The sequence below is a fragment of the Mus musculus genome, chromosome 9, assembly GCF_000001635.26.
Source record: "Mus musculus strain C57BL/6J chromosome 9, GRCm38.p6 C57BL/6J".
Taxonomy (NCBI): domain Eukaryota; kingdom Metazoa; phylum Chordata; class Mammalia; order Rodentia; family Muridae; genus Mus; species Mus musculus.
Window position 1 is genome coordinate 121,771,743 of NC_000075.6, and position 25,881 is coordinate 121,797,623.

General features: G+C 54.5%; 2 protein-coding genes across 11 annotated transcripts; one reads left to right on the top strand and one right to left on the bottom strand.

Annotated features, from left to right (window-relative positions):
• Window positions 1-5,756: 5,756 nt before the first annotated feature.
• Klhl40 (kelch-like 40) lies at window positions 5,757-19,458 on the top strand. Of its 2 annotated transcripts, none has more exons than XM_006512296.4 (6): window positions 5,757-7,185; window positions 8,181-8,341; window positions 8,630-8,737; window positions 8,830-9,015; window positions 10,788-10,934; window positions 19,181-19,458. In XM_006512296.4, exons 1-6 carry the CDS (start codon window positions 6,034-6,036, stop codon window positions 19,200-19,202), a joined length of 1,776 nt encoding a protein of 591 aa, XP_006512359.1. In that variant the 5' UTR covers window positions 5,757-6,033; the 3' UTR covers window positions 19,203-19,458. The 2 variants fall into 2 exon arrangements, with proteins under 2 accessions (XP_006512359.1, NP_082478.1); NM_028202.3 differs by lacking the exon at window positions 19,181-19,458 and adding an exon at window positions 11,546-12,077 and having other exon boundaries at window positions 5,865-7,185.
• On the bottom strand, window positions 12,274-20,765 carry Hhatl (hedgehog acyltransferase-like). 9 transcript variants are annotated; one of them, XR_003948043.1, is made up of 12 exons: window positions 20,521-20,760; window positions 18,901-19,019; window positions 18,601-18,668; window positions 18,035-18,148; window positions 17,710-17,904; window positions 17,253-17,462; window positions 16,918-17,129; window positions 16,417-16,561; window positions 16,272-16,307; window positions 13,310-13,511; window positions 12,846-12,987; window positions 12,274-12,498 (listed from the first exon to the last, which is right to left on the bottom strand). XR_003948043.1 is itself a non-coding variant. In NM_029095.2 (12 exons), exons 2-12 carry the CDS (start codon window positions 19,004-19,006, stop codon window positions 12,374-12,376), a joined length of 1,512 nt encoding a protein of 503 aa, NP_083371.2. In that variant the 5' UTR covers window positions 19,007-19,019; window positions 20,521-20,765; the 3' UTR covers window positions 12,274-12,373. The 9 variants fall into 9 exon arrangements, 7 of the variants coding, with proteins under 7 accessions (NP_083371.2, XP_030100549.1, XP_006512443.1 ...); NR_027967.1 differs by lacking the exon at window positions 20,521-20,760 and adding an exon at window positions 19,254-19,378 and having other exon boundaries at window positions 16,918-17,086; NM_029095.2 differs by having other exon boundaries at window positions 16,918-17,086; window positions 20,521-20,765.
• Between the last annotated feature and the right edge of the window lie 5,116 nt (window positions 20,766-25,881).

The following is a 25,881-nucleotide window of genomic DNA, read 5'->3' on the forward strand; positions in this document are numbered from 1 at the left end:
CTCGTGTGTGTATGTGTGAGCGCATGTGTGTGCATTCATGTGTGAATACATAAATATGTAGAGGTGAGGGGCCTCCAATGTCAAGTCTCACATTTTGGGGGTGGGGTGGAGTTTCTTGGTTTTCTATTTCATAGGCCAGGCTAACTGAGCCTCAGCTTTCAAGGTTCTTGGATCACCATATCCCATCTTCCCATGGAGCTGCTGGGATTCCCATATGAATTCATGTATGCACACATGCACGGAACACAACCACATGCACACACACACGCATACCGCGTAGCTGAATATGATCTTGAACCTCTCATTCTCTTGTGTCCATGTCCCCCAAGCTGGGATTACAGACATGTGCCACCACACTGGCCTGTATGTAGCACTGAGAATCCAACCCAAGATCTTATGAATATACCTTCTTCCAAGGTAGGGAATGTAAAATATAAAGTAGGCAGGGTCTTGATGAAAAGGCAACAGAGGCATCCCCAAAGATGTGTTTGGAGGCGGGAGAGACCTGCTTGATCTGTATGGTTGGTGGTCTTTAGAGCCTGTGGGGAGTGGGGGGCACAGGCCCCACCTTTCTATATGTCTGCAAAAGCAGCTGAGCATGACCCCACCCTTGCCTAGTTAGAGATGGGGGCTTTTGAAGCTCTGTGGCCATACCTGTCTCCATGCTCTCCTGGGGCTTCTGGGTATGACCTAAGTACTCTGAAGCTCTCTGCAGCAGTCTGTAGCTGCTTGGCCTGCAGCCTGCTATGGTGTCGAGGACACGAGAAAACAGAACTCAGACAACTGAAGCCCCTCACGTGAGCGAACTCTGGTTGACACAGGAATTAGATCCCAGGTCTGTCCAAGCCACTTACTCTGTAAATTCTGCACCATACACGCCTCTTCTGCTCTCTCTCAGAGATGGACACATGCCACTGGGCACATGATGTGATTCAGCAGGACCAGAGGTATCAGTTGAAAAGTGTCAGAACCCATCTAGCTAAATAGAGAGCAGCTGAACAGAAGGGCACTAGCTACATCTTCACAAGAACCAGAAGCTCCCCTGGAAGCAGACCTAACCTTGTCTGAGGGAAGATGGCTTCTTCTCAGCCCTCTGTGGAGTCTGCAGTGTGCTTACCGTTGTTTTCTGCTGCCCAGGACATACCCACTCGTTCTTACACAGGCTTTTGGTTTGGTTTTTGAGGCTTAGTTCACACTGACCTCCTATGTGTCTCGTCCTTGGCACTGAGGACTCACTCCCCCGAATCTCCCCAACACCTGCAGCTGCCCTGTGTCTGCATTACTAAACCAGCTTGTTTTATTCTTTAAGCGTCAAATCTAGTCTCAGGGCTGCCAAGGCACTCTCTCTGCACTTCATCTCTGTATGCACATGTATAAGTGTGCTTAGTGATAATAAAACACATAAGATTTATAAGTGTGTGTGTGTGTGTGTGTGTGTGTGTGAGAGAGAGAGAGAGAGAGAGAGAGCAAATGCTGGTGTGTTTGTGTCACAGTGTACCTGAGGTGGTCAGAGGACAGCTTTGGTAAGATTTGTAATTGTGTGTGTGTGTGTGTGTGTGTGTGTGAGAGAGAGAGAGAGAGAGAGAGAGAGAGAGAGAGAGAGAGAGAATGCTGATGTGTTTGTGTCACAGTGTACCAGTGACAGCCAGAAGATAGCTTTGGTAAGATTTGTAATTGTGTGTGTGTGTGTGTGTGTGTGCAAATGCTGGTGTGTTTGTGTCACAGTGTACCTGAGATGGCCAGAAGACAGCTTTGGTAAGATTTGTAGTGTGCGTGTGTGTGCAAATACTGGTGTGTTTGTGTCACAGTGTACCTGAGGTGGCCAGAAGACAGCTTTGGTAAGATTTGTAGTGTGTGTGTGTGTGGGGGGGGGCGGGGAGGTGCAAATGCTGGTGTGTTTTTGTCACAGTGTACCTGAGACGGCCAGAAGACAGCCGTAAGTTAACAGCTGTCAAGGCACAGATGGGTGTCAGCAAACTCACCTGCACTGTGTGTAACCTCACTACCACATGCATCAGAAATTTTTAACTTCCAAGACTGAACTTTCTAAACACAAATTCCACATCATTTCATCTCCAGAACCCTGGCCACTGTCTTTCTGCTCTGAGAACTAACAGTGCTCAGGAGCCTTATACAAATGAGGCTGCACAGTATTTATTTCATAGATGCCTTATTTCAGTGTCATCAAGGTTGATCCATGTTGTAGCAGATGTCAGAATTCCCTTCCTTTTAAAGAGCAAATAAGCCGGGTGTGGTGGCACATGCCTTTAATCCCAGCACTTGGGAGGCAGAGGCAGACAGATTTCTGATTTTCAAGGTTAGCTTGGTCTACAGAGTGAGTTCCAGGACAGCCAGGCTACACAGAGAAACCCTGTCTCAAAAAAACAAAACAAAACAAAACAAAACAAAACAAAACAAAACAAAAAAAGCAATAAAGGGCAAACAAAATTCCATACATATATATATATATAAGTTTATGTGTATATAAAATTATATAATTACACATATATAATTTTTATGTATATATAAAATTATATATATATAATTTTTTAATTTGGTGTGAATGTGTCCACTGCATGCATGAGGGATACAGTTGTTTTCTTGTCATGTGGTTCCAAGGAGCCAACTCTGGTCATCAGACACTTTTGTCCACTGAGCCATCTTGCCTCTTCTGATTTGTCTTAACTAATTTTAGGGGTTTTCAGCAATTTTTGCTTAGCTTACCTTTAGACCTGACTCTCTTTCTCCTCTCTGTCTCTCTCTCTCAGTCTCTCCATCTCTTCCTCTGCCTCTCTCTCTCTCTGCCTTTCTCTGTTTGTGTCTCTGTTTGTCTTTGTCTCTCTTTGTCTGTCTCTGTCTCTTTCAGTCTGTCTCTGTGTGTCTGTCTGTGTCTCTGCCTCTCTGTGTGTCTCTGTCTCTCTTCTCTCTGTCTCTGTCTCTGTCTCTCTGTCTCTGTCTCTCTCTCTGTCTCTCTCTCTGTCTCTCTGTCTCTGTCTCTCTGTCTCTCTCTGTCTCTGTCTCTGTCTCTCTGTCTCTCTGTCTCTGTCTCTGTCTCTCTGTCTCTCTCTGTCTGTCTCTCTCTGTCTGTCTCTCTCTCTGTCTCTCTCTCTCTCTCTCTGGGTTAGGATACAGTGCAGCTGTTGCCTCATGGGCCTGAGACCCTCTTTGTAACTGTAGACGTTCCTCATCGTAACACCTCATTGTTGCCTGGAAGGGGAGGGGTCTCGGCGTCTTCCCTGCAGTGGGGTTATTCTCTCACTTCTTTTTTCTTTTTTCTTTTTGGCTTTTTGGCTTCTTGGCTTATTTCGAGACACAGTTTCTCTGTGTAGCCCTGGCTGTCCTGGAACTCACTCTGTAGACCAAGCTGTCCTTGAACACAGAGATCCTCCTGGCTCTGCCTTCTAAGTGCTAGGATCATGGTGTGCGCCATGACTGCCGGGCTGTTCTCTCCCACTTACCAGGGCCACTCAGGAAGCTTTTTCCCTTGTTGGGGTATCTTCTCAGGTCTATAATTCCCACTTGCCTTTCCTGTATCACTTCTATTTCTTCAGTGAGATGTTTCTGCTCTGAGAAATTTAAGAGAACTTTTAATAGATTGAAACATTTTGTGATTGTAGCTTTCAAATCCTTTCCAGACTATTCTAGCATTTAATGCTCCTCGTGGTCTTTATGGTCTCTTATTGTAAGAAGTGGTCAGATTAAGCTTCTTGCTCGTGGTCTTTGTTAAATTGTTTTTTCCCCAGTCCGGGGACAAGTCCTTTGGTCTAAGCTCCCTCCAGTCTGGCCCTGGTCTGTTTTTGCGAACTCAAGTTCAAAGGACAGTACAACTGTCAGAGGCTGTGCAGACCCCTCTCATCCTACTCTACCAGTGTGGCCTGGGACTCAGCATTCCCCGGGCCAACCTCCTTGGTGCCTCTGAGTGGGAGAATGAGTGTCAGGCCCAGTGTGCAAGGTTAATACACCCCTTGGATGCTTGCTGTTGGTGGGGCTTCTATTTCATCAGCCTGAGCAGTCCCTGCGTGGACTTGTGAGGCATGTGGGATTACTTTATGACAGGAATGAGCCTTCCTGCACTGCCTTGTTGCTAGGTAGGGTCAGGAACAGGCAGGCCTGGGTTGTCTTCTACTGGAGGCAGGGGTGGACCAACTCCACTGTTCTGCTGTGTTGTCATCTGTCGCTGCCCCTGGCTCCCCTGTCTGTAGCTCTCAGGATCACCTGCTGTACCACAGAGGTTCGGATGTGCTGCTCTCCCTCCGAGATGCCCACCGCAACAGACGTAAGCTCCACAGGGCCAGTATTCACAACTGACTCAAACGCCACTAAACTCTGTGTTAGCTCTAGTACACAGTAGGCTCTGAGTGGATGAACAAGCCACATTTAAACATACTGCTGGGAATCCTGCTAGGGAACGAGCGCTGTAGAATCCGTCATAAACCCAAAATATGACATGAAGTCATCTGGCAGTTATGAATTAATTTCTAGTCGCTGTCTTCTGCTCAGGTCCTTGGAAAGTGAGGCTGTGATCACAGACATTTTTTTGTTCACTTGGGGAGAGGTCCCCATGACGTCAGAAGTGGGCACATCTGCTCTGGCTCATGCAGGTAGCAGTCGTGTGACCCAGCGAATTGCTGGCAATGTTTCCTAGAAATGTCCCACTGTCCAGAACTGACATGGAAACCCTCCCAGCTTGCCCCAAGCTAGCCCTTGACGTTGCAGAAAGGTGGGCAGCACACCTCTGGAGCCTGTCCAGCTATGTGCCCCTCTAGGACCGAGTGACCGTCACCACTTAGGAAGGACAGGCAATAATGTTTCTGGAATCATAGAAGGGACGTGTGACTCAGTCCTCTCCCCCTGCCCCTGCTCCCCACTAGGTATTTTCTCCTATCCCCCCACAAGCCCAAGGTTATAAACAAGTGACTCAGAGGCATGGTTGGGGAGCGCCCGTTATGCCTCCTACCAGTGTCCCGGGGCTAAATTTAACCCACAGCTGCAGCTTTTGGCACTTGGAGAATTCGTTATTCTTGGAGTCTGAAGCCAATGTGCAGATTTGGGGAGTGGAGGGGTGGACAGGAGTCCAGAGCAAGGTGGGGGCTGAGACTGGGTATCCTGGCTCAACTCCTCAAACCCTCAAATCACAGACAGACAGACAATGACAGGGGCCCCAAGGCCAGGTAGAAACATGGTAAACCTCAAATGGACCAAGGACAATGGGAGAGAGTCCCTGAAGTTCCACCATTTGGACACTACCATTCAGAACACTGCTAGAATATTAGAGATTTGAAGGTCTAAACACCCCCAAATAGTAGAACCCTAGGAAATTAATTTTCTAGCAGGCTTGACCCCTTTGAGCCTAACCTGGAGCATGCTACCCCAGGGTCTCTGGCCCTCAGCAGAGTTGAGCTGAGACCCTTGGATTCTAGCTCCTCTCCCTCCTTGAATGGGAGAGGAAACTGAGGCCCAACAGAGAAACAGCTACCCTTATTGACTTAAGGAGTTTGTTTAAAGGAAGGTCTCTGAGTTTGGGCAGAGGAAACTCCTTCCCATTTTAGGAGTGATTGCCAAGGAAAAAGACATGTTCACCAAGCAGGACACCCAAACATGCTATAACCAGGAGTGGCCACATGAGATACGGTCTGTGAGGAAGGCTGTGAGCACTCAGGCCTGGAAGACAGTGGAAAGGAGAGGGAGTTGAGCCCTCTTCATAGGCAGCAGCATTTCTAGACTAAGGAATCCAGAGGCAACTGGGTTCTGGGTCGAGAGACCTTCCAGTTCTGGAAAGGCCCAGACACACCCCACCCTCGCCCCATGAGCCCCCATAGCTGACTCAAGGCTGCTCAGAGAGAAAGCCTCTGCCCAGCTGTCCTCTGTGCGTCATGTGCAGGAGGCCAGCAGCTCCTCTTACAGGTTCTGGGCATCCTCTATATATAGCCCAGGGCAGACAGCTGCGCAGTCAGTGCACAGCCCCACAAGACAGCAGAGGTGTGCAGGGCTGCCCTCGATACACAGACTTGCTGAGTTCCAGGGAGCCGCACCATGACGCTGGGCTTGGAGCAGGCGGAGGAACAGCGTCTGTACCAGCAGACGCTCCTGCAAGACGGCCTCAAGGACATGCTGGACCACGGCAAGTTCCTAGACTGTGTAGTGCGCGTGGGTGAGCGCGAGTTCCCGTGCCACCGCCTGGTGCTAGCCGCCTGTAGCCCCTACTTCCGCGCGCGCTTCCTGGCTGAGCCAGATAGCGCGGGAGAGGTACGCCTGGAGGAGGTGTCGCCAGACGTAGTGTCCCAGGTGCTGCACTACCTGTACACATCAGAGATCGCGCTGGATGAGGCAAGCGTGCAAGACCTGTTTGCCGCGGCGCATCGATTCCAGATCCCGTCCATCTTCACCATCTGCGTGTCGTTTCTGCAGAAGCGCCTGTGCTTGGCCAATTGCCTGGCTGTCTTCCGCCTCGGCCTCCTGCTGGACTGCGCGCGTCTGGCTGTGGCCGCGCGCGACTTCATCTGCGCGCGCTTCCCGCTGGTGGCGCGGGACAACGACTTCCTGGGACTCTCGGCTGACGAGCTGATCGCCATCATCTCCAGCGACGGCCTCAACGTAGAGAAGGAGGAGGCAGTGTTTGAGGCTGTGATGCGCTGGGCCAGCAGCGGAGATGCTGAGGCGCAGGCGGAGCGCCAGCGCGCGCTGCCCACGGTCTTCGAGAGCGTTCGCTGCCGCCTGCTGCCTCGTGCTTTCCTGGAGACTCGCGTGGAGCGCCACCCACTTGTGCGCTCCCAGCCCGAGCTGTTGCGCAAGGTGCAGATGGTGAAGGATGCACATGAGGGCCGCCTCACTACACTGCGCAAGAAGAAGAAGGAAAAGGGTGAGCAGACAGCTCGGGCCAAGGAGGCCAACCAGGGCACAGAAGACACCAAGGCTGAGGACGATGAGGAACGAGTACTGCCCGGGATCCTCAATGACACTCTGCGCTTCGGCATGTTCCTTCAGGATCTCATCTTCATGATCAGCGAGGAAGGCGCCGTGGCTTACGACCCAGCCGCCAACGAGTGCTACTGTGCATCCCTGTCCACCCAGATCCCCAAGAACCATGTCAGTCTGGTGACCAAGGAGAACCAAGTCTTCGTGGCCGGTGGCCTCTTCTACAATGAGGACAACAAGGAGGACCCTATGAGTGCTTACTTCCTGCAGGTGCCTGGCCAGTCTTGAGAGGAAGGGACTGGTGCTGGGTTCTGGGTACTAGGAGGCAACTTAGGGCCTGGGAAGGGCCTGTGTCTACCTGGGACTGTCATTGGATCTAGGACCTTTGATTGGCAGCCACTTGCTTGAAGTGGGAAGAGTTACAGCCAGTTTCCAAAGAGTCTGGTATCTGTGTTAGGCTCAGTGTACAACAAGCTGGGGAGCTGGAGGCCCCCTGGCCCAGCACAGGGGTTGGGGGCAGAGACATGGAGAAGAATCATAAGCAGAGCTTTGACAGAAGTGCCAGGTCAGGGGTGGGAGACAGATTATTACACAGAAAGCACCTTGCCTTCTCGTTTCCAGGGAAGGAAACTGAGTCTCAGCAGGGTCTGGGAGACAGGCAAGCAGGCCCAGGTTGAGGATGTGACTGTGGGACCTCAGAGGGAGGGAGAATCTACAGCCTGGTCCCATGGTTTTGAGCCTTGTCGGCTGGGTGAAATCTGGAGATATGAAGGGGGGGGGGGGGAGGGAGTTAGTAACCCAGGCTGGCGATCCTGTGACAGAGCAGAGCCAGGTGAGCAGTTATAGGCAGGCAGGAGCAAATGGGCAGCTGGAGGCCAAGGTCAAGTCCACAGGCCTCACAGCTGGAGGAGGAGAGGGGCAGCTCTCCCAAGCTGGCTGGGGGAAGTTTCAGAGGTTGCATAGTATCAAGTGTCCATCCACACAATGCAGCTGTTGGACAACTCTCCAAGGTGGGCTCTTTGTGCCTATAACCACTCGGTTAGGCAGATAAAAAGGGTGGCATGGAAGGCTATAGATTTTAAGGGACTTGGGGGGGGGCTGGCGGGGGGGGGAAGCCTTGAACAGTTGGTCACCAAAGATCCAAAGCCACAGGGGGACCTCCCTCTCAGAGGGGGAAACTTGGCTGATCTGGGCCAGGAGGTGAGCACAGGAGGTGAGCACAGGAGGCTCATGGTGGCTGACCCAAGGATACTGCCTGCCCACAGTTTGACCACTTGGACTCTGAGTGGCTGGGGATGCCGCCTCTCCCTTCACCTCGCTGCCTCTTCGGCCTGGGGGAGGCTCTCAACGCCATCTACGTGGTCGGCGGCCGGGAACTCAAGGACAGCGAAGACAGCCTGGACTCAGTCCTGTGCTACGACAGGCTGTGAGTGGGCAGGACGGGGCCACCTTAGGGGACAGGATGGTCTGGGGCAGGGGCCCTAGGGTGGTGCTGGGACCACAGCAGCAACCAGGAGGCCTGCAAGGGTGCACAGCCATTGGGTGAAGACCTGAAAATAATCCTTGAGCAGAGGGGGAGATGGGCTGGCTCAAAGGCAGGAGAGCTCAGGGGAGGGGTTCCAGGAGTGTATTGAATGCAGTCTGCATGTGTCTTGTGGGTATGAGTGCAGAGAGCCGGACTTGACACAAGCTTGAGCTATGCTTGTTCCTCCAGGTCATTCAAATGGGGTGAGTCAGACCCGCTGCCCTACGCCGTGTACGGCCACACAGTCCTTTCCCACATGGACCTGGTCTATGTCATTGGTGGCAAAGGCAAAGACAGGTGAGGTTCAGCCTGGTAAGGAGGAGGTTCTGTGTGGCTGAGGGGCAGGCAGTTGTCTGGGTCTCTCATCACTCACCCCATTCACCCCACAGGAAATGTCTGAACAAGATGTGTGTCTACGACCCCAAGAAGTTTGAGTGGAAGGAGCTAGCACCCATGCAGACAGCCCGATCGCTCTTTGGGGCCACGGTCCATGACGGCCGCATCTTTGTGGCCGCAGGGGTGACAGACACAGGACTTACCAGCTCTTCAGAGGTGTACAGCATTGCAGACAACAAGTATGATCTTTGCCCTGCCCCCACCCCACCCCCACCCCGTGGCAGTGCACCTGTCTCACCCCTGTTTGCCCTGCTGAGGGTCACAGGCCCAGGTCCCCATGTTGATTTGGGACATTGGCATAGAAGTAGCCCCTCCTGTCATCCAAGGCTTTCCTGCAGGATACTCTGCAGAAGGGCTCCCAGTGTAGGATCTGGGGTTGACGGGTTCCTCATCTGGGGGCTGCTACCAGGCAACGGATTGGCTCTGATGCTGTAGCAATGAGTCAGCTCTGGAAACAGAAGCCAGTGGGACCCACCCAGCAAAGATGGTGGTTAGTGGGTGCCCAACACCAAAAGGTGGGGCTCCTCAGAAGAAAGGCCATGCTCAGGATGAAGGTCTGTGGGTGAAGGGCTATGGGAAGGTCCTGGGATGGGAGAGATGAAGGGTTAGTTAAGGCCCATGAAATGGCTTCCATGGGTTGAAGCTCCATGCCTCACTGGCTGTCACGGGACAGAAGACTCAGAAATTTCTCAGAGAAAGAGGGGTCTGGTTATAGCTGTGACAAGGGGTGACAGAGTCCTAAAGCTGGTGCTGTATTAAGTCAAGGGGAAGCACTGGAGCATGGCTTCTTAGGAATGGGTGGGGAAGAGGAGCTGCATTATCAACAGGCATTCTTTGAGCTTAGTGGTGGGACCTTAGTTGGGCCTAGTTGTAGGTTGGTGTTGGGCCTAGTTGTGGGTCTTTTGGGGGGCTTATTGGTGGTTTGGGTGTGGGACCTAGTTGTGGGTCATTTGTTGAGCTTAGTTGTGGGTTGGGTGTTGGGCTTAGTGGTAGGTTGGGTGTTGGGCTTAGTGGTCGGTTGGGTGTTGGGCTTAGTAGTGGGTTGGGTGTTGGGCTTAGTTGTGGGTTGGGTGTTGGGCTTAGTTGTAGGTTGGGTGTTGGGCTTAGTTGTAGATTGGGTGTTGGGCTTAGTGGTAAGTTGGGTATTGGGCTTAGTTGTGGGTTGGGTGTTGGGCTTAGTTGTGGGTTGAGGGTTGGGCTTAGTGGTAGGTTGGGTGTTGGGCTTAGTTGTGGGTTGAGTGTTGGGCTTAGTTATGGGTTGAGTGTTGGGCTTAGTTGTGGGTTAGGTGTTGGGCTTAGTTGTGGGTTGGGTGTTGGGCTTAGTTGTGGGTTGGGTGTTGGGCTTAGTTGTGGGTTGGGTGTTGGGCTTAGTGGTGGTTGGGTGTTACATGGGAAAGAGGGTGACATGGATGTTTTTAAGTAAGTCTCAGAGGCTAGTTGTTAGGAAAACCTTTGGCATCAGGCAGCAAATTGAGAGCCTATTGAGGAAATGTAGACTCAGAGTATCTGGGGGTGTGTAGGAGGAGCTCCCCATAGCAGAATGCCAGGGACTGAAGACACCAGGAGAGCCATCAGGATGCCTTGGAAAAGAGGGACGGAGGGTATGCAAAGGAATGGGGCTATTGGAGGTAACTACAGCCTGAGCCAGGGTCCAGCAATACCAGGTCACAGGTGTAGTGAGAGAGACAGTGTGGGGGTGGGGGCTCCATTCACGATGCAGATTGGATGGAATAGCAAGGTGATGAGGAAGGGGTGGGGAGGGGAAGGAGCATGGGAAGGGAATTAAAGGTCAAAGGGAAAGTGGGGAGCCAAGCATTGTAGATGATTAAAGGTTAGTAAACTGGAGATTGCCCAGAGTTGGTTGCAACCTAGAATTCGGATTCCCAGGGGGTGGGAACAGAGGTTTTCTGAAGCCCTGGACTGCTTACTTCTACTCCCACCCCATCCCCAGGTGGACCTCCTTTGAGGCCTTCCCACAGGAACGAAGCTCGCTCAGCCTGGTCAGCCTAGCTGGCACTCTTTATGCCTTGGGTGGCTTTGCCACTCTGGAGACGGAGTCTGGAGAGCTGGTCCCCACGGAGCTCAATGACATCTGGAGGTGAGCCCAGCCCTGAGGACCTGAGGGGGGAATCCTGGGTAGTCTCAGAGCAAGGTCATCAAATAGTCTTCCTGCACCCCAGATTCTCACCAATCCATGGGGCAGGTGATGTGGTGGCCCACCCCACTGCAGAGCACCCCCAGGTCACAGACAGGAGCCAGTCCTCAGCTTAGGCCCAGAGTCTGTTCTCCCCATTTTCTGAGGTGCTTTGTCTAGAAGAGTGAGTCTGGGAGAGGGGGAGGAGGCTGGATCCAGCTCCAAGAGCTGTTTTCCACTTGCTCCCCCTGGTGTGGCCATGTCAGGGGACTTCTTGCAGAGAGGAGAAGAGGACTGAGTTGGGAACTGGAAGTCTTCCAGAGAGCAGTGAACTTCGAGGAATGTGGGGACCCGGGAGATGGCTTTTCCTGGGAGGGAGCTGCTTTAGACCACAAGGTGTCTTTTCTTAGGGGGTCTGTATGGGGATTCCACATTTAAGCACATGAAAGCCATTTAGAAACAGATGTACTCGGAGGTGGCCTAGGACGCCAGCCACCAGCGGCATACTGTGGGGTCCCTGCCTGGTTTCAGCTGATGAAGCTCCCACCCCTGTCCCCACCTTCCCTTCCCCTCAGATACAACGAGGATGAGAAAAAGTGGGAGGGGGTCCTACGGGAGATCGCCTACGCAGCTGGCGCCACCTTCCTCCCTGTGCGCCTCAATGTGCTTCGCCTGACCAAGATGTGACCGATGTGACTGGTGCAGGACCCTCACTGAGCCTCCTTCCTGTCCTGTGGCTTCAGAAAAAAAAAAAAAAAAAAAAAAAGGAGCATCATGAGATCCAGGGAGGAGCTGGGAGAGGCCAGAGCCCTTTGGGTTCCCAGGATGAGTCAGAAAGGGTACTTCAGTCAGGGAAGGGACATTGCTGCCTGCTTCTCAATGTCCCTCTGGGGACACCATGTCTTCCCAAGGACTGCAAAGCTATAGGCCGGCATCCCAGGTTGTGTCCTGGCCCTACCCTGGCTGGCTGTGTGTGCCATAGGGTCTCCCAAGGGACTCAGTACCCGTGCTGATCAGATGGGAGTGTCTCCGTCGATGGCACCTTCTTGTGCTAACCCAGATCTCCCGTAGGAATCTCAGGAACAATAAAGTGCTTTCCGAGCATCTAGCCCAGGATCTAGAATCAACTGCCACAAAGAACCAGTGTCCCGAGGGCTGAGGGTTAAGGGCTTGATTGACCAGCACTGGGCTGGCAAGTGCTGGTCCTGTCACAGGACATCTCATCATGTCTCGTGTATGACCCTTTCCCCCAAAGCCGGGAACCGCCCACGCCCTGCCCAGAGTGGACAACGAGCCCAGAGACTACTATGGTAGAAAAGTCTTTTATTCTATTGGTCAGGCTCCGTGGCCTGGGCCTGGGGCCCAGAAGCAGCTGAGCAGAGCCCGGTCCTCTGTCCCCATGCCTACTCCAGCTTCTCTCTGTCCTGCCGCTGCTCCTCCTCCAGTGCCAGGGATCTCTCACGCTCCTTTACCAGCTGGACACCACAGTAGGTGACAAACAAGACCGCCAGTGTGGTCTGGGGGAAGCCTGTGGGAGAAGGAGCCATGATACCTGGAGCATCCCATCCTAGAGACCCTGCTTCGCATCACACACCCCTGCTGAGTCCCTTGGGCGCTAGGGTGTTGCCTGTGTGTTAGGTAGATCTATCCTTGAGACTCTGCCTCGCATCACACACCCCTGCTGAGTCCCTTGGACGCTAGGGTGTTGCCCGTGTGTTAGGTAGATCCATCCTTGAGACTCTGCCTCGCATCACACACCCCTGCTGAATCCCTCGGGCGCTAGAGTGTTGCCTGCGTGCTAAGTAGATCGGAAGAGGTTCTTGTCCTTCATGTGAGGTTGGGCAACATACCTCGTCTTCTCACTCTGCCCCTTACCTGTAAGTATCAGGCGTCGGGCAACCAGCTCTGTGAATTCAAGGCTGTTCAGGCTCACGAGGTTGTACATGATGATAGCCCAGAAATTTACAGCCCCGCAGAGGGCCCGGACCCTCCGAGACATCTGCTCTGATAGCCGGGCCTGCCGTCCAAGAATATGTCAACAAGAGGGGTAGGAGAGAGAGACATGGTCAGTCAGTCGCTCAGGCCCAGAGGGATGATAAGAGCTGACTAATGCAGCCGGGTCCTGCCACTCAGAGATCAGGGAGACCCAGGCTCCCACTGTCCTGGCATACACAAGAGGCTTAGGGAGAAAGTTCTGGACCAGGGACCAAGCATGCCTGGATGACTCCAGAAAGCACCGTGCCACCACCTCCTGTCATCAGGCCGCTCCCAGCCAATCACAGCCTGGAACCTCCTGCCCACCACTCCCAGCCAGTCATGGCCTGGAACGTCCTGCCCACCTCTATCTGTGCCAGTGGCCCACGCTCTGCCAGCTTCTGTACCCAGAGCTCAAAGTTGAGGCCGAAGCAGTTAAGAACAGACCACAGGTAGACGATGTCACAAGGCCCGAGCCACAGAGTGGTGACGACGAACGTGGCCACAGATGCGGCCAGCTCTGGGATCACGGTGGAGTGATCCCCGCCAATGTGGTCATACACATATCTGCGGGGAAGGCGGGAGAAGAGCCTTCAGGAGCGTGGGATGCACAGCAGGGCGGTGTGTGCTTCGTCAGCCTCTGGACCTCGCATCTTTCTCTGCCCAGCTCCAAACTGGAGGGCGAACCTGGACTTCCATATCTGTGGCTGGGTTTCTCTAGTTCCCAGCTCTGACTCACCTAGACCCGAGATTTTTCAAAAACAGTTTGTGGATGACCCAAGCCTATGTCTTTGGCTCAGTCTCCTGACTCAGACATTCATCTGCTACGAGACATCTCACTCCAGGGACTGCTTCTCCTGCTTCCTCTCAAGCCAGGGCCCAGCACCCAGCCTACAGCCCTACCTCAGCTGAACACCAGTGGACAGGTACTCAGGCTGTAGGCTATAGTCAGGATGCTCCAACATCCAAGGCACAAGTTCTATCAGCTCTGCTGGGTCATGACCCCTGCCCACCTCCTGCACCCCACTGCTGAAGTTCAGGGGTCCCTCTCACTTCTGCTCAGGGCCTCTTAGTCCTGTGTTTGCCTTTGACCCCCACTCCATTCACCATATATGCTCATGGGGCTGGAGGGATGTCTCGGCAGTTAAGAGTGTGCACTGCTTTTACACAGGACCTGGGTTTATTTTCCAGAACCCACATCAGGTGGCTCACAACTTCAGTTTCAGGATGTTCGACACTCTCTTCTGGCCTCTGTAGGCATAATCTGCAGGCATGTGGTGTACATACACACATGCAGGCCCACACGTATACACAGAGAATAATAAATCTTATTCCAAAGTGTGGCTCAAGTCACATCAGTTCATGACTCACCCTCCGATATAAATTACGCTCTCTGTGGCATGAAGTCTCTCTGTGGCCACGTGTCTGCCTCCTGCCCTGACTTCGTACCCTACATTCCTCCCCTCATGAGCTGAATCTTCAGACACAATTCACACCTCAGAGTGTACACTTTCCTCTTCTCTGACCTCACACAAGCCTGAGTTGAGACATGTCCTCTTAGAGGCCTGCTCAGACTCCAATCTAAAGAAGCTTCGATCCAAGGCCGGCTGCCCTTGCCCAGTCACACCATTTCCTCTCCCACTTTCCACTCTCTAGATGTGTGTGTGTGCGTGTGTGTGCATCTTCATCTACTTATGGCCCACTTTCCTCACAACTATAAGTTCTGTGAGTTCAGGGTCCTTGCATTGTGCTGCATCTGGAGTACCTACCACACAGTGCCTTCCACACATAGCACCAACCACATAGCACCTGCTACACAACACCTACCACCCAGCTCCTACCACCCCATGCCTGCCACTCCGTGCCTGCCACACTGCCTACCACACAGCACCTGCCACACTGCCTGCCACACACCAGCCTTGTACTCCCGGACCTCATCTACAAGGCTTTCTTTCTTCCCCATCTTACCTCACCCACACACTCCCAGGATCACACCCCAACATGAAATCTCACCACTTTTAAAGTCCTACTCTGCCCAGTGCAGCTTCATCTGTCCATGCCCACTGGCCTTATAGTTCTCAAATCTCTACCACCTTCCACAGGCTCACAGCCACCACCATCATTGCAAACTCTTGCTTCTTCCTGCTCACCCACCCGAGAGACTCTGGTCACTCCCTACCTCACACCACGAAAAATGTCCCTCCTCAGGTACTGGATCCTAAATGCTCTCCCTCCAGTCCCTCCTGGGATCTCTCTACTCACTTCATCTTCCTGCTGAAATGGCTACCACACACCTGGCCCACTGCATCTCTCCACTGGCACCCCTGCCTGCTTCAGCACCTGTGACTAACCTGGTCACCCCCCTCTTTCCCCATTCTCCCGCTCCTCCACCCCTCTCCTCCTCCTGCTTTTCAAGGCTGACCTCTGTCCTCTGGGACCCGCTTCTATTAGCTACCCTCTGTCTCCCTCAAGAACCCCACTATGTCCCACTCCTTCTTGAAGCTGCTCTTCTGGTTTCTCAGGATCCCCTGCAATACTCCCCAGCAGGTCCTCTGCTCCTCCCCCTGCCCTGCCTCTCCAAGGAAAGCAGAAGCCTCGTGCTGCCAGCACTAGCCCTCTGCGGCTCGTGGATGCCAGCACTAGCTCTCCACGGCTCGTGGCTGCCAGTGCTAGCCTTCCTCGGCATGTGGCAGCAGCCACTTGGGAGCCTCTGTGCCTGCACATTCTGTTTTCTGGGCTTCACATGGCCATGTGTCCTCTCCTGCTGACCACTTTCTTCATGCCTTTCTGCTGGATCTTCCTCAGTTCTTGTGGCCCCATCTTGCTGCCCCTTTGGCCCTCCTTACTTCACTCTCTCTCAGGACTTGGACTCTCTGAGCCTGGTCCCCTTCACCCAAGGCATAATGTTTACTGGATGGAGGACCATCAGTCCTCCAGGCTTGTCTGGACTCCAGACTCTCAGGCCTAAATACTCCCTCAAGTCTCCACAAAGATGGCTCTTGAGTCTCTACAAGTAGGCCCTCCCAATGTCAACTAGGTTTTTCTGTGTGAAAGTGTCCTGTCCAGCTTCCCAGTTGGCAGGTAGGAATTTGGGTGCTGCCCTACTCCCCGGATACCCCTACTAAATGACCTCATACCAAGCTGCCAACTGTGTCTCTACTCCCACCATTTCTGGGACCTCACAAACTCCAAAGCTGTCTGTCACCGAGGCAGCTGGCACAGGCTCCTCACTGCTTCCTGCTTCCTCTGGCTCAGAGCCAATCTCTAAAACATTCAACGACACCCCCCCCCCCCCAGCAGGAAGGCTGGTATCGTTCTCCAACTCACTTGCAAAGCCAATCATTGATACCACGGTCGAAGTGCCTGTGGGGAGAGCACATGAGTGTGAGTCTGCTAGATGCAGATCTTTTGGGCATGGGCAACGAAGCTAAGGAGGGGTGGGGACTAGAGACACGAGGCCCTCTTCACTCACGTTTCCCCGAAGACATAGAGCGCAGTAATGCACTTGGGAGGCTGAGGAGGGTCCAGGTGGTCCAGGCGTGCCACAGTGTTGACAACACCAAACAGGACCGCTGCCTTCACCCAGTCATACACCAGGTTTGAGTACGCCAGGCCAGCTGGGGACAGGTGACATCACTGTCTGGGGGTCAGTGCACTGAACACCCCATATGAACAACCAAATTCTGAGCCTTGCCTCTCCCATGGATAGAGAGTCTTGTTTCTGTCCCACGCTCACCTTCACAGAGACCCTGCACCTCCCTGGAGGTATGTGCCAGGCCCCAGTGACCCATGAAAATCAGCCACCGCCCTCAAGTGCCACCCGCGGTTTGGGATAGTAAGGGTTTGGTGTGATGAAGGAAATGAGCGTCCCTACACGTTTCAGACTCAGTTCCGAGTCCTAGCACCCTTGGGTGCTGTGTGCATGATAGTGTGCCAATGAGGGCCCTGCCTCTACCCTGCACTTGGGACCCACCAAGAGCACTGTCTGGGAGGCGGCTGGCGAACTTGAGATCGCTGGGGATGGTGAGGATGTAGAAGAAGTGAAAGAAGACGTCAACAGCCACGATGGCTGCCGCGCTGAGTCCCGCCTGGGCCTGAATGTGCCATAGCTCGCCCTCTGGCCTCACTGGCTCCTGGCTCACCTGGAGGGGCAGAGCCCTGTCTGAGAGGGAAACCACAAAAGGCCTGGGGAGAGGAGACACAGCGTCCTGAGGACGGGGTGCTCGTGCCTGGGAGCTACGTCTAAGACGGCAGGTCAGGAAAAGGAGACTCGACTACGCTCTGTGAGCCCACGGGGTTTCCCCTCACCTGAGCATGGAAGCGGTCGAAGGTCATGATGGGTCCGAAGAAGAAGAAGGGCAAGTAGAAATTGTACTTGAGCAGGTCAGCAAGGGAGTAGCGGCGGTCGGGGTGGGCGCAGCTCTCCAGGGCGAAGCTGGTGCACCGCAGAACTGTGAAGCTGCTGCCACCGTGGAACAGTACGTCTTGAAGATCAAAGGTGCCTGTTACAAACCCACTCTGGAAGGAGACAGCAGGCCCCCGGCTCACTAGCAGGTCTGTGCTTCTGAGGAAAGCCCCTTCCCAGCTTCCCATAGGAGCTGGGTCCAGCCCTGTCAGGCAACAGTGGCTGGCTTTAGCTCTGCAACATGACAGAGCAGGGGATGATAGGGCAAGGAATAACCTGGGGTGCAAATGGTTACCTTATTCAAAGGCTTGGAGGGGAGACCTTTGGGGTCTCGGCACTATCCCCACTACTCTTGCATACCTGCCAAGAGATTCCAGGGTCAACCTTGAAGGACGCCAAGCTGGCCAGACCAAGGGCAAGGCACAGCCAACGCTGGCCCAAGAGTGAGGCCACATAGAGGACCATACAGTGGCCAAGCAGCAGCAGCAGGTACCATGGGCCCATTGTGCCCACCACAGCCAGGACTCCATATACAGCATACATCCAGGAGCGGAGCTGTGGACATAAGTGGCCTTAGTTAACTTCTCTGTGCACATGGGAGGGGACCCTGGGATAGGTGTCCCATGGCATTCAGGACAGAGAAGGGGCAGACAGGGGCAGGCCACATACCCGAGGCCCCTCTTACCTGGGGGGCCACCATCGTGCAGAGTTTGGCAAACAGCACGTGTCCAGAGAGGGCAAAGACAATGACATTTCGGAAGTTGGTAAACCACATCACCCACTCGAAGTCAGCCACATCCTGGACAGCCCAAGCAAGGAGAAGAAAGGCAGGTGAGGGCAGTGGAGAGGGAAGAGCCAACCAGAGATCCTGTTCAAGTTCTGGGACAGTGGCTGTAGGTGGTGTCTGCCCTCACTCTGAGGGAGATGTCTGGGAAGAGGGAATGGATGAAGGTCCTAAAGAACCCCTCAAAGTTCTGCCTCCCCTGTACTCAGCTCATTCCTAACATTCTACCCACCCACCCACCCCACCCCCTGACCGCCACCGCCACCGCCACCGCCACCACCATTGCCTCGTTCTGGAAGGCAGGAACCAGCGGTCTAGCTTGTACAAAATGAGCCGGAAGGTCTTGAAGTTCAAGGCAGAGCCTTCCTTGCCATATGGCATGAGAACAACAGCAAGAATAGAGTAGGGAAGGACGTGGGGTGTGGTGTGTCCAGGGGCCAGGGACCAGAGAGGCACGGGAAACTTACCATCTTCCGGCCCAGGTACTCCCAGCCAGGTCTCACAGACTCCCGGAAGGCCTTCCTGTGGGCCCCATCTGAGAACAAAGTGTAGCCTATGAGTAGGGGCCGCATATATGCCTTCCCTGGGCCACCCCACCTGAGGAGGGAGAAAGGGGGGCTTTCTGGGCTGCAGGGGTCTTTGAAACTGTGCCCAATCCGGGGCCTAGAGGATCCTCAGGGTCTGCAGCCTCCAAGATTCTGGCCTGTTGGTCAGAACTCTGAGGCTTTCCAAGCTCCTGTCCCAGACCCCCCTCTTCCCCCCGTTACCTTGTGATGCCTCCAGGAGACCTCGGCCGGCATAAGCCAGGGCACCGCTCAGCACCAGTGAATAGAGGCCGAGCTCAGCTGCAGGCAGTGCTGTCTTGATGCCCATGGCCTGGAGAGGGCTGAAGGAGAAGCATGAGTGAGAACCCCCAGTCCCAGCCTTGCCTCGCCTCCCCTGGTGGACCCTCTGAGGAGACTGGTCCACTCAGCCATCCCCTGGGGATGCTGTCAGTAAATCTACCCCCCCCAACACACCCAGACACCTTCTTCCTTTCCTCTGCAGCTCTCAATCTTGCTTCCTTTGAAGATTCTCCAAAGCCCAGACTTCGCACAGACTAGCTTCCTCTCCTTCATACCTCTCTGATGGGCTGACAAGTTTGGGACACCAAACTGTTCCTGCAAGACTTCCCCAACCATGGGGTCTTTCCCATGGTGGAAGACTCTGTCAGTTCTCCCGTCTCACAGTGAGCCTCTCTTAACCTCAGCAAAGCCCTGCCCACGAGGTCCCCTGAGATCCCGTGAACTCCTCTAGCACTAACTTCCCAGACTCGCTCAACTCCGGGCTCTGCTGACTCCATTCCTCCGCCAAGCCGTGAGTCTGTTTTATCTCAGGTCCCTGCCTGTGTTCACCCACTGTCCCCCTTGAAGTGCTGTGTAGTCTAAGCTCTTGCTGCAGGCTGGATGTTGGGCTCTTTGAGGCCCCAGAGTGGCCAGAGCTGGACCAGGCAGGGCCAGGCAGCAACTGGGAGGGTGCTGGCTGCTGTCCAAGGTGCTGACTGGTATCAAGTCCAGGATGTGTCTGGTCACTCCCTCTGGCTACCCTGCTGGGCCATCCCTGGGGTCTGGGCCAGTACCTAAGCCCCTCCCACCCTCTTCAGCCTGGCCGCCAGTCTTCCAGTGGTTGCTTAGGTCCAGACCTGGAACCGAGGGAAAGGGGAACACGGTGCAGTGCCCTTTTGGAGATGGGTAGGGTCACCCCATCTCTCCCAACCCAAGATCTCCCAGTTGCAGATCTGTCTCCTCCAGCCCTGTAGTTGGGGCTCTGGGAGGCCGCTCCTTGCTACACTGACAGAGAGGTGTGGGTCACAAAGGGTCAGGGACCCGGGAGGCCATCCAGTGAGCTTCTCTGAAGGGCAGGTGCTCCTGGTGAGTCCCGGCTCAGACCAGACCACGCTGGCCCTGCTCGCTCCCGGCCTGGCCCTCCTGAGCAGCCTCTGCACTGTGGCTGGAGGGCTGAGACACCTCTTCATCGGCAGGGTGGGGGAGGGAAGCACAGGATCAGGTTAGTGGAGCAGGAGAGTGAAACCGGAGCGGATGAAGAGCGCACAAAATAGCTGTGTCAGCTGCCTCCCACTCGCCACTTTCCAATTTTAGCTCCCCATGGCCGGTGGGGAGTGTCCCCAAAGAGGCCTCAGCAAGGGGTTGGCCCCCAGCCTGGGGCCCCTCCTGATGGACCCCTGGACCTGTGCTGACTGTGGACCTGGGCGCCCTTTGCCCAGCACTTGGCTCAGGTGCACCTGGAGTGAAGCCCACCTTGGGGCTCGTGGTCTGGGATGAGGGTTCTGAGCTGAGTCCCACAGACCTCAAAGGCTCCAAAGGGCTGCACACCCAACTTGCACTGACCTTGAAGAGGCTGCGAGGAACCCTGGCGCGCTGCCCACCTCAGGGCTCCGGGGTCTTGAGTCCGACCGTGAGTCTGTCCGGCTGGCTGAGCTGTGGGGCTTCGATGGGGTGTGTCCAGCTCTGGGGTCCCCACCCCCTGGAGGCTAGAGCGGTGAGTGGTGACAGCCGGAGGTGGGGGGGGGGGGAGGAGGTGGCCTTCCTGGAGTGGAGCAGACCGTTTGTGGAGCAGAGCCGAGTGCTGCAGTGCACTTGGCCACAGGGAGCTGCGGGGAGTGGCAGGGAGGATGTGGGGGTGATGAGAGGGAGAGGAGGTTTCTGGGGACACAGGCTCAGGCAGGGGCACCTGGGCCTCACTTGACCTCCCTCTCCTCAGCCCTGGAAAGCCTGTGCTTCTCTTTGTGCGGTGCCAGGATCTCTTCTTCCAGGAAGGCCTCCAGGCAATCTCTGCAGAACTCTGGTCAGCCCTGCTCCCACTGCCTGGGCACCCATATACTGTATGTGCAGGCTTGCACACCTGGGTTCTGTGAACTCCAGCCACAGCCTTTACCTGTGACCCCTCAAGGGTGCCCAGGGCAGGTCTACCTAGTTCCCACCCTGCGCCTCCATCCTGACAAGAGCCTGGGCTAGACAGGCACGGGTGTTAGGGCAGGGCTAGCATTTCTGGTAGAATTGGTACTGGCAAGGACCATGGTGCTGGAGGCTCCAGGGGTGACATCAGGGTCACCTGGAATGGATGGTGTCCTCTTAGTGGCAGGCAAGAAGCCCTCATGTGAAATCCGTAAGCACCTGAGGCCCGCTGGGCAGGGCCCGGGAGATCTCCACTCTTGAGTCTTCCTCTGGGGTGAGATCCCCACAGTAGAGGGGTCAGGATGTGTGGCTGCTCTCACGTGCGAGGGCTCAAGGAAAGGCCCTGGGACCTCCCATATAAGCTCACTTGAGGATGGACAGGGCAGAAGGTATGCCTCTACCCAGGAGGGTCCTGTAAAAACCCTGGGAAGTTAGGCCATGAGCTTCCTCCCAGGAATGCAGACACGTGGGCCCAGAGGACACAGCTGAGAGGGCACTACACATACTCTCCTGAGTGACTGAGAAGCCATGATGCTGGCCTCCGACCCTGAACAGGGTTGGGCAGGGGTTTGCAGTGGAGGGGCTGTCTGCTGCTGTGACTGGGATCCGGATGCTAGAGGAGGCTGGGATCAAAGGATGAGGGGAGGTTAAGCAAGGTTCTGGCTTTCTGGGCAGGTGTGGTTGACACCAGAGCAGTGTGTTGAGGCACAACTAGTAGCTATCATGGATAGTAAATAATAATAGCCAGGACGTGGGAAGAGTAACTCTCTTTAATGTCCCCACAGTCCACAAGGACTGTCTCCAGTTGGTAGAAAGAAAACTGAGGCCTAAGGTGAAATAGTCAAGGTCAAATCCAGTAGCCTCTGGGAGGGACTGCCCCACAGGGGGAGACCTCAGTCTATCCACAGCAGAGCAGGTGAGGCCCCGTGAGCAGGCCACGCACTTGGTGTGCTGTGTAGCAGTGTCCTCTGAGATGAGACATTTTATCCTCAGGGAAGGAAGCTCCTCATGACTAAGGAAGTAGACAACTCAGAAGCTTCAGCAAGTCCCCGAAACTGACCAGATACACTAGACCCCACCCTTCCCAATTTAACTGTAAGGGCTGCTGAGACGCCCTGTAAGGGCACCAAGACACCTGGAAGGGACTTAGGTCAACTGAGCCACCTGGAAGGGAAACTCTTGAACACGCTGAGAGGCCTGCAGGCTGTGCAATGTGCTCTAGGCTTCCAGCTTTGTGAGCTGTCACTGTGCTGGGGTGGCTTTGGTGATGCAGCTGTCCCTGAGTCATTTCTGCTCCTGTAACCCCTCACCCATATTCCTGTAAGCAATCCCAATAAAACTCACTGCTTTACCAAGTTGGACTTTGGTGGTGTCCTTATTTGGTCAGTTCCCTCTGGGGCGAGTAGACATGTTTGAGTCTCTCCAGGAGAGGTGCCACTGAACATGACACCCTCAGGAGGTGCTAAGGGTGAAAAGTTGAAGCCACTGTTTTGGGGCCTCTGATTTTCATTTATTATCTGGGTTTCTTGCTCTTGAGGGATCCAGTGACTCATCCTGTGGGCACAACTCATTGCTCACAGAGGTGCTAGGGAGCCAGACCCCGAGGCAGGGCCACTCAGGAATGGCCCTCTCCCTGGTGAACCTGACACTGCAGCACACAGGAAGGTGGCCTGTGTGAGGTCAGGAAGAGGGGTAGAGACTGGTGAGCCCTCCACTTGTGCCGGAGGCTGTAGGGTGGGGCACTGGCCCAACAAACAAGGGACTGGAAGCTGACTGGGCCGAGACCTGCCTGCACTGGACTGGGAGCTACTTCCTGCCACCTCAAGGCTCCATGAGAAAGTTGTGAAGAGGGACGGCCAGGGCTCTTTGGCTCAGCCTTTTGTATGTTGCTTCCTAACATAAATGTGGGCAAGTGTCCTGGGTGTGCTGAGCAGTGCATGCTGGGTGGCGGCTGGGTATGGTAGCTATGTGCATGCTATGTAGTGTAGGAGTCTGAGGTACATGTGGAGGGGATTTTGGCTCACGGGGACTTGATGTGAGACAGGCTGCTTTGGGATACTCCCACTAGAAGCCACCTTGTCCTGGACTCTCTGGGGATGGGGAAAGGGCCTGGTAACAGTGGAGTCTGTTTGGGTCAGCTGGAGACAGCTACCTTACCCAGCTGGTGCCCAGGGAGCTCATCTGCCTTACCTCACCTCTGTGCCTGGAGACACTGCTCAGCAAGTGTGTGTTGACTTAAGAGGGAGAATACAGAGACTGGGCACTTACTGAGTGTTTACTGTGTACTGGTTGCTGCCCAACACACACTGAATGTCCTAGCTCAGTGTGTGCTGGGCAGTGAGGGACACTGGGAATCTGGTCTACCTCAGCCAGCAGAGGTGGGGGATGGGCCCTGGCACAAAGCCCCATATAAATTGTTTGAGGTTGCCTGGAGGTGTTATAAACTATACTCAAGGGCCTTTAAGTCCAGCTCCTGCAGGAGCCAGCATATGTCAGGACTGCCCATGCAGACAAATCTCTGTAAGATGCCAGCTCACCCCACAGGGTACAAATGAAACCCACTATGGCATCTGGCAGCAGGACCTCTTCCCCTCCTACTCTGTGGAACCGTGAAAGGCAGCCTGTTTTCTGGTAGAGTGAGACTTATTCCAGAGACCCAGCAGAAACTCTATAAAGGACAGAACAGTGAGCCATGTGCCCAGACAGACATAGGCACCTGACACACAGAGCCCCCAACTTCATAATCTTGTGACTATCAGTCATGCAGACAAAGTCCCAAGCTCCTGATATCCTGGCTAGACTCCACTCCCACAGTTAACCAGGCAATGCTCCTCCCCACAGGTACCCTGCGACTGCAAGATAGCCCAGCCCACTATAAAAGGGTCTGCTTGGCCCCTCCTCACTCTCTTAAGCTCTCACCTCTCGTATTTTCATCTCTAGCTTTCTCTCTCCCCCTCCCTTCCCCTCTCTCTCCACGAGGCCATGGACAGCTTCTCTCTCTTTCTACCTTCTTTCTTTCCCCCTTACTTTCTTTCTATAATAAAGCTCTAAAATCACACACAGTCTCTGCTCATCAAGACCCGCCATGCTTGAATGATGGAATAGGCCTTCCCCTAAAGAGCCGAGTCTAACCTCCCACCGGAAGGCCTTCCTGTGCTCCAGCCATGGACCAAGGGCTCGCTCTCACCCTCATGGGGACCACCCAGCACCCCCTCTTCCCCTGCCTTCTTCTCCCTTCAGCCCTGGGGCTGACTGAGCTGCCCCCAGGGCCCTCACTTTGTTCTCAGCTCTTCTGAAACATACAGAAATGTCTGAGATGCCCAAGACTGAGAACCTGTTGTCTCTGGCCTCTGTGAAGCCCAAAGACCCCAGACTGCTCACTCTCTACCCCGGAGGACTGGGGTTCCGTGGCTTCCCACAGTCAGATGCTCACCTGGGCGGCATAGAGAACGTGCCGCACTCCCCTGTGTTCGCCCACCCAGAGTACCAGAGCTCTGGCAGGACGTGGGTTCTCTCCCACTGCCCGACACCACTCTCTCCCTGGCATGGATGAAACCAGCCTACGGACACTCGTCCTTGCACAGAAGTCATTAGCAAGATGACTTACTCTGAATGGCCCTCCAAACAAGGTTTCTAGTGCTGTCCCACTTCAGAGATGAAGGTAGATGAGATTGAGGTAGAGAGAGTAAATGATCTGCCCAGAGCCGAGCTACTTTTGAGTGGGGTGAAGCTGCATGGCTCCCAGCTATGGTTCAGACCTGCACAAGCCAGGGCTCCTCCCTCCAGCTGCCCAGGAGAGGGGCCACAGCAGGCATGCATCCCTCTAAGGGAGGCTGGCTGGTCCCTGCCTGCTCCCCACTCCATCGGTTCTGCTGAGGTCTGGCACCTGCACTCCCACATGTCTAGACTTCTCTCAGGCTTCTCGGTGCCTGCAGAACGTGCCCATGACTCTCCTGCTTCTTTTGTCACATACTGTCCCTTCTGAGCACAAGCCTTCCCGTCCTCTCTCTGCCCACTGCTTGCATAAGCATCCAGGGGAACACTCTTTCTCCCCAAGACTCTTGGGATGGTACTGGAATTGCCACCTCATCCTAATGGCCTCAGCTGCATCTGTCTGTGAGATTTCAGGACTCTCTGGGTGGCCCGAGAATGGACTGAACACCCAGGGTCTCAGGAAACCCAGGCTTTCCAGAGAGTACTGCCACGGTGTCACAAGCTACACACATGGTTGTGTCTCATGGGAGGAAATGTGTTGACAGCCATAGACCTGCATGTGTCTACCCATTTGTTCAATGCTTGTACAGCACTGCTTGTGTGTCTGTGTGTGAGCATGCATGGATGCTCTGTGTTATAGCTATGGGTGACCTTCCCTGGGTCTACGTATGACTGGCTATAACTGCACTCAAGGGGATGACACTGTTACAGTCACTGAGATGAGGGTATCCTGAGCTGCTCCTGCAGCACCCTCTAGCTCACCATTGCCACGAAGACACACTGCCCATGTCCCAAGACCCACTGTCTCACCTGTGTACCCTATGCCCCAGCCCTGCCTAGATTGCCTTCTGACTCTAGCACCTATACCTCTGGAGCAGTTATGGGTGGAGCTGTGGAGCTTTGGGGCCATCCAGAGCTCTGGGCATTCACTCAGCTGGAAACCCTAGCTTTGGACTCAGGACCACCAGAATGACCTATTGACTCAACTTCTATTTGGAAGCCTGGGCCCTCACTTGTAAGCCCTACCTACCAAGGGCCAGGTTTTCCTGGCAGGGGCACAAACACACTCCACGAGAGCTG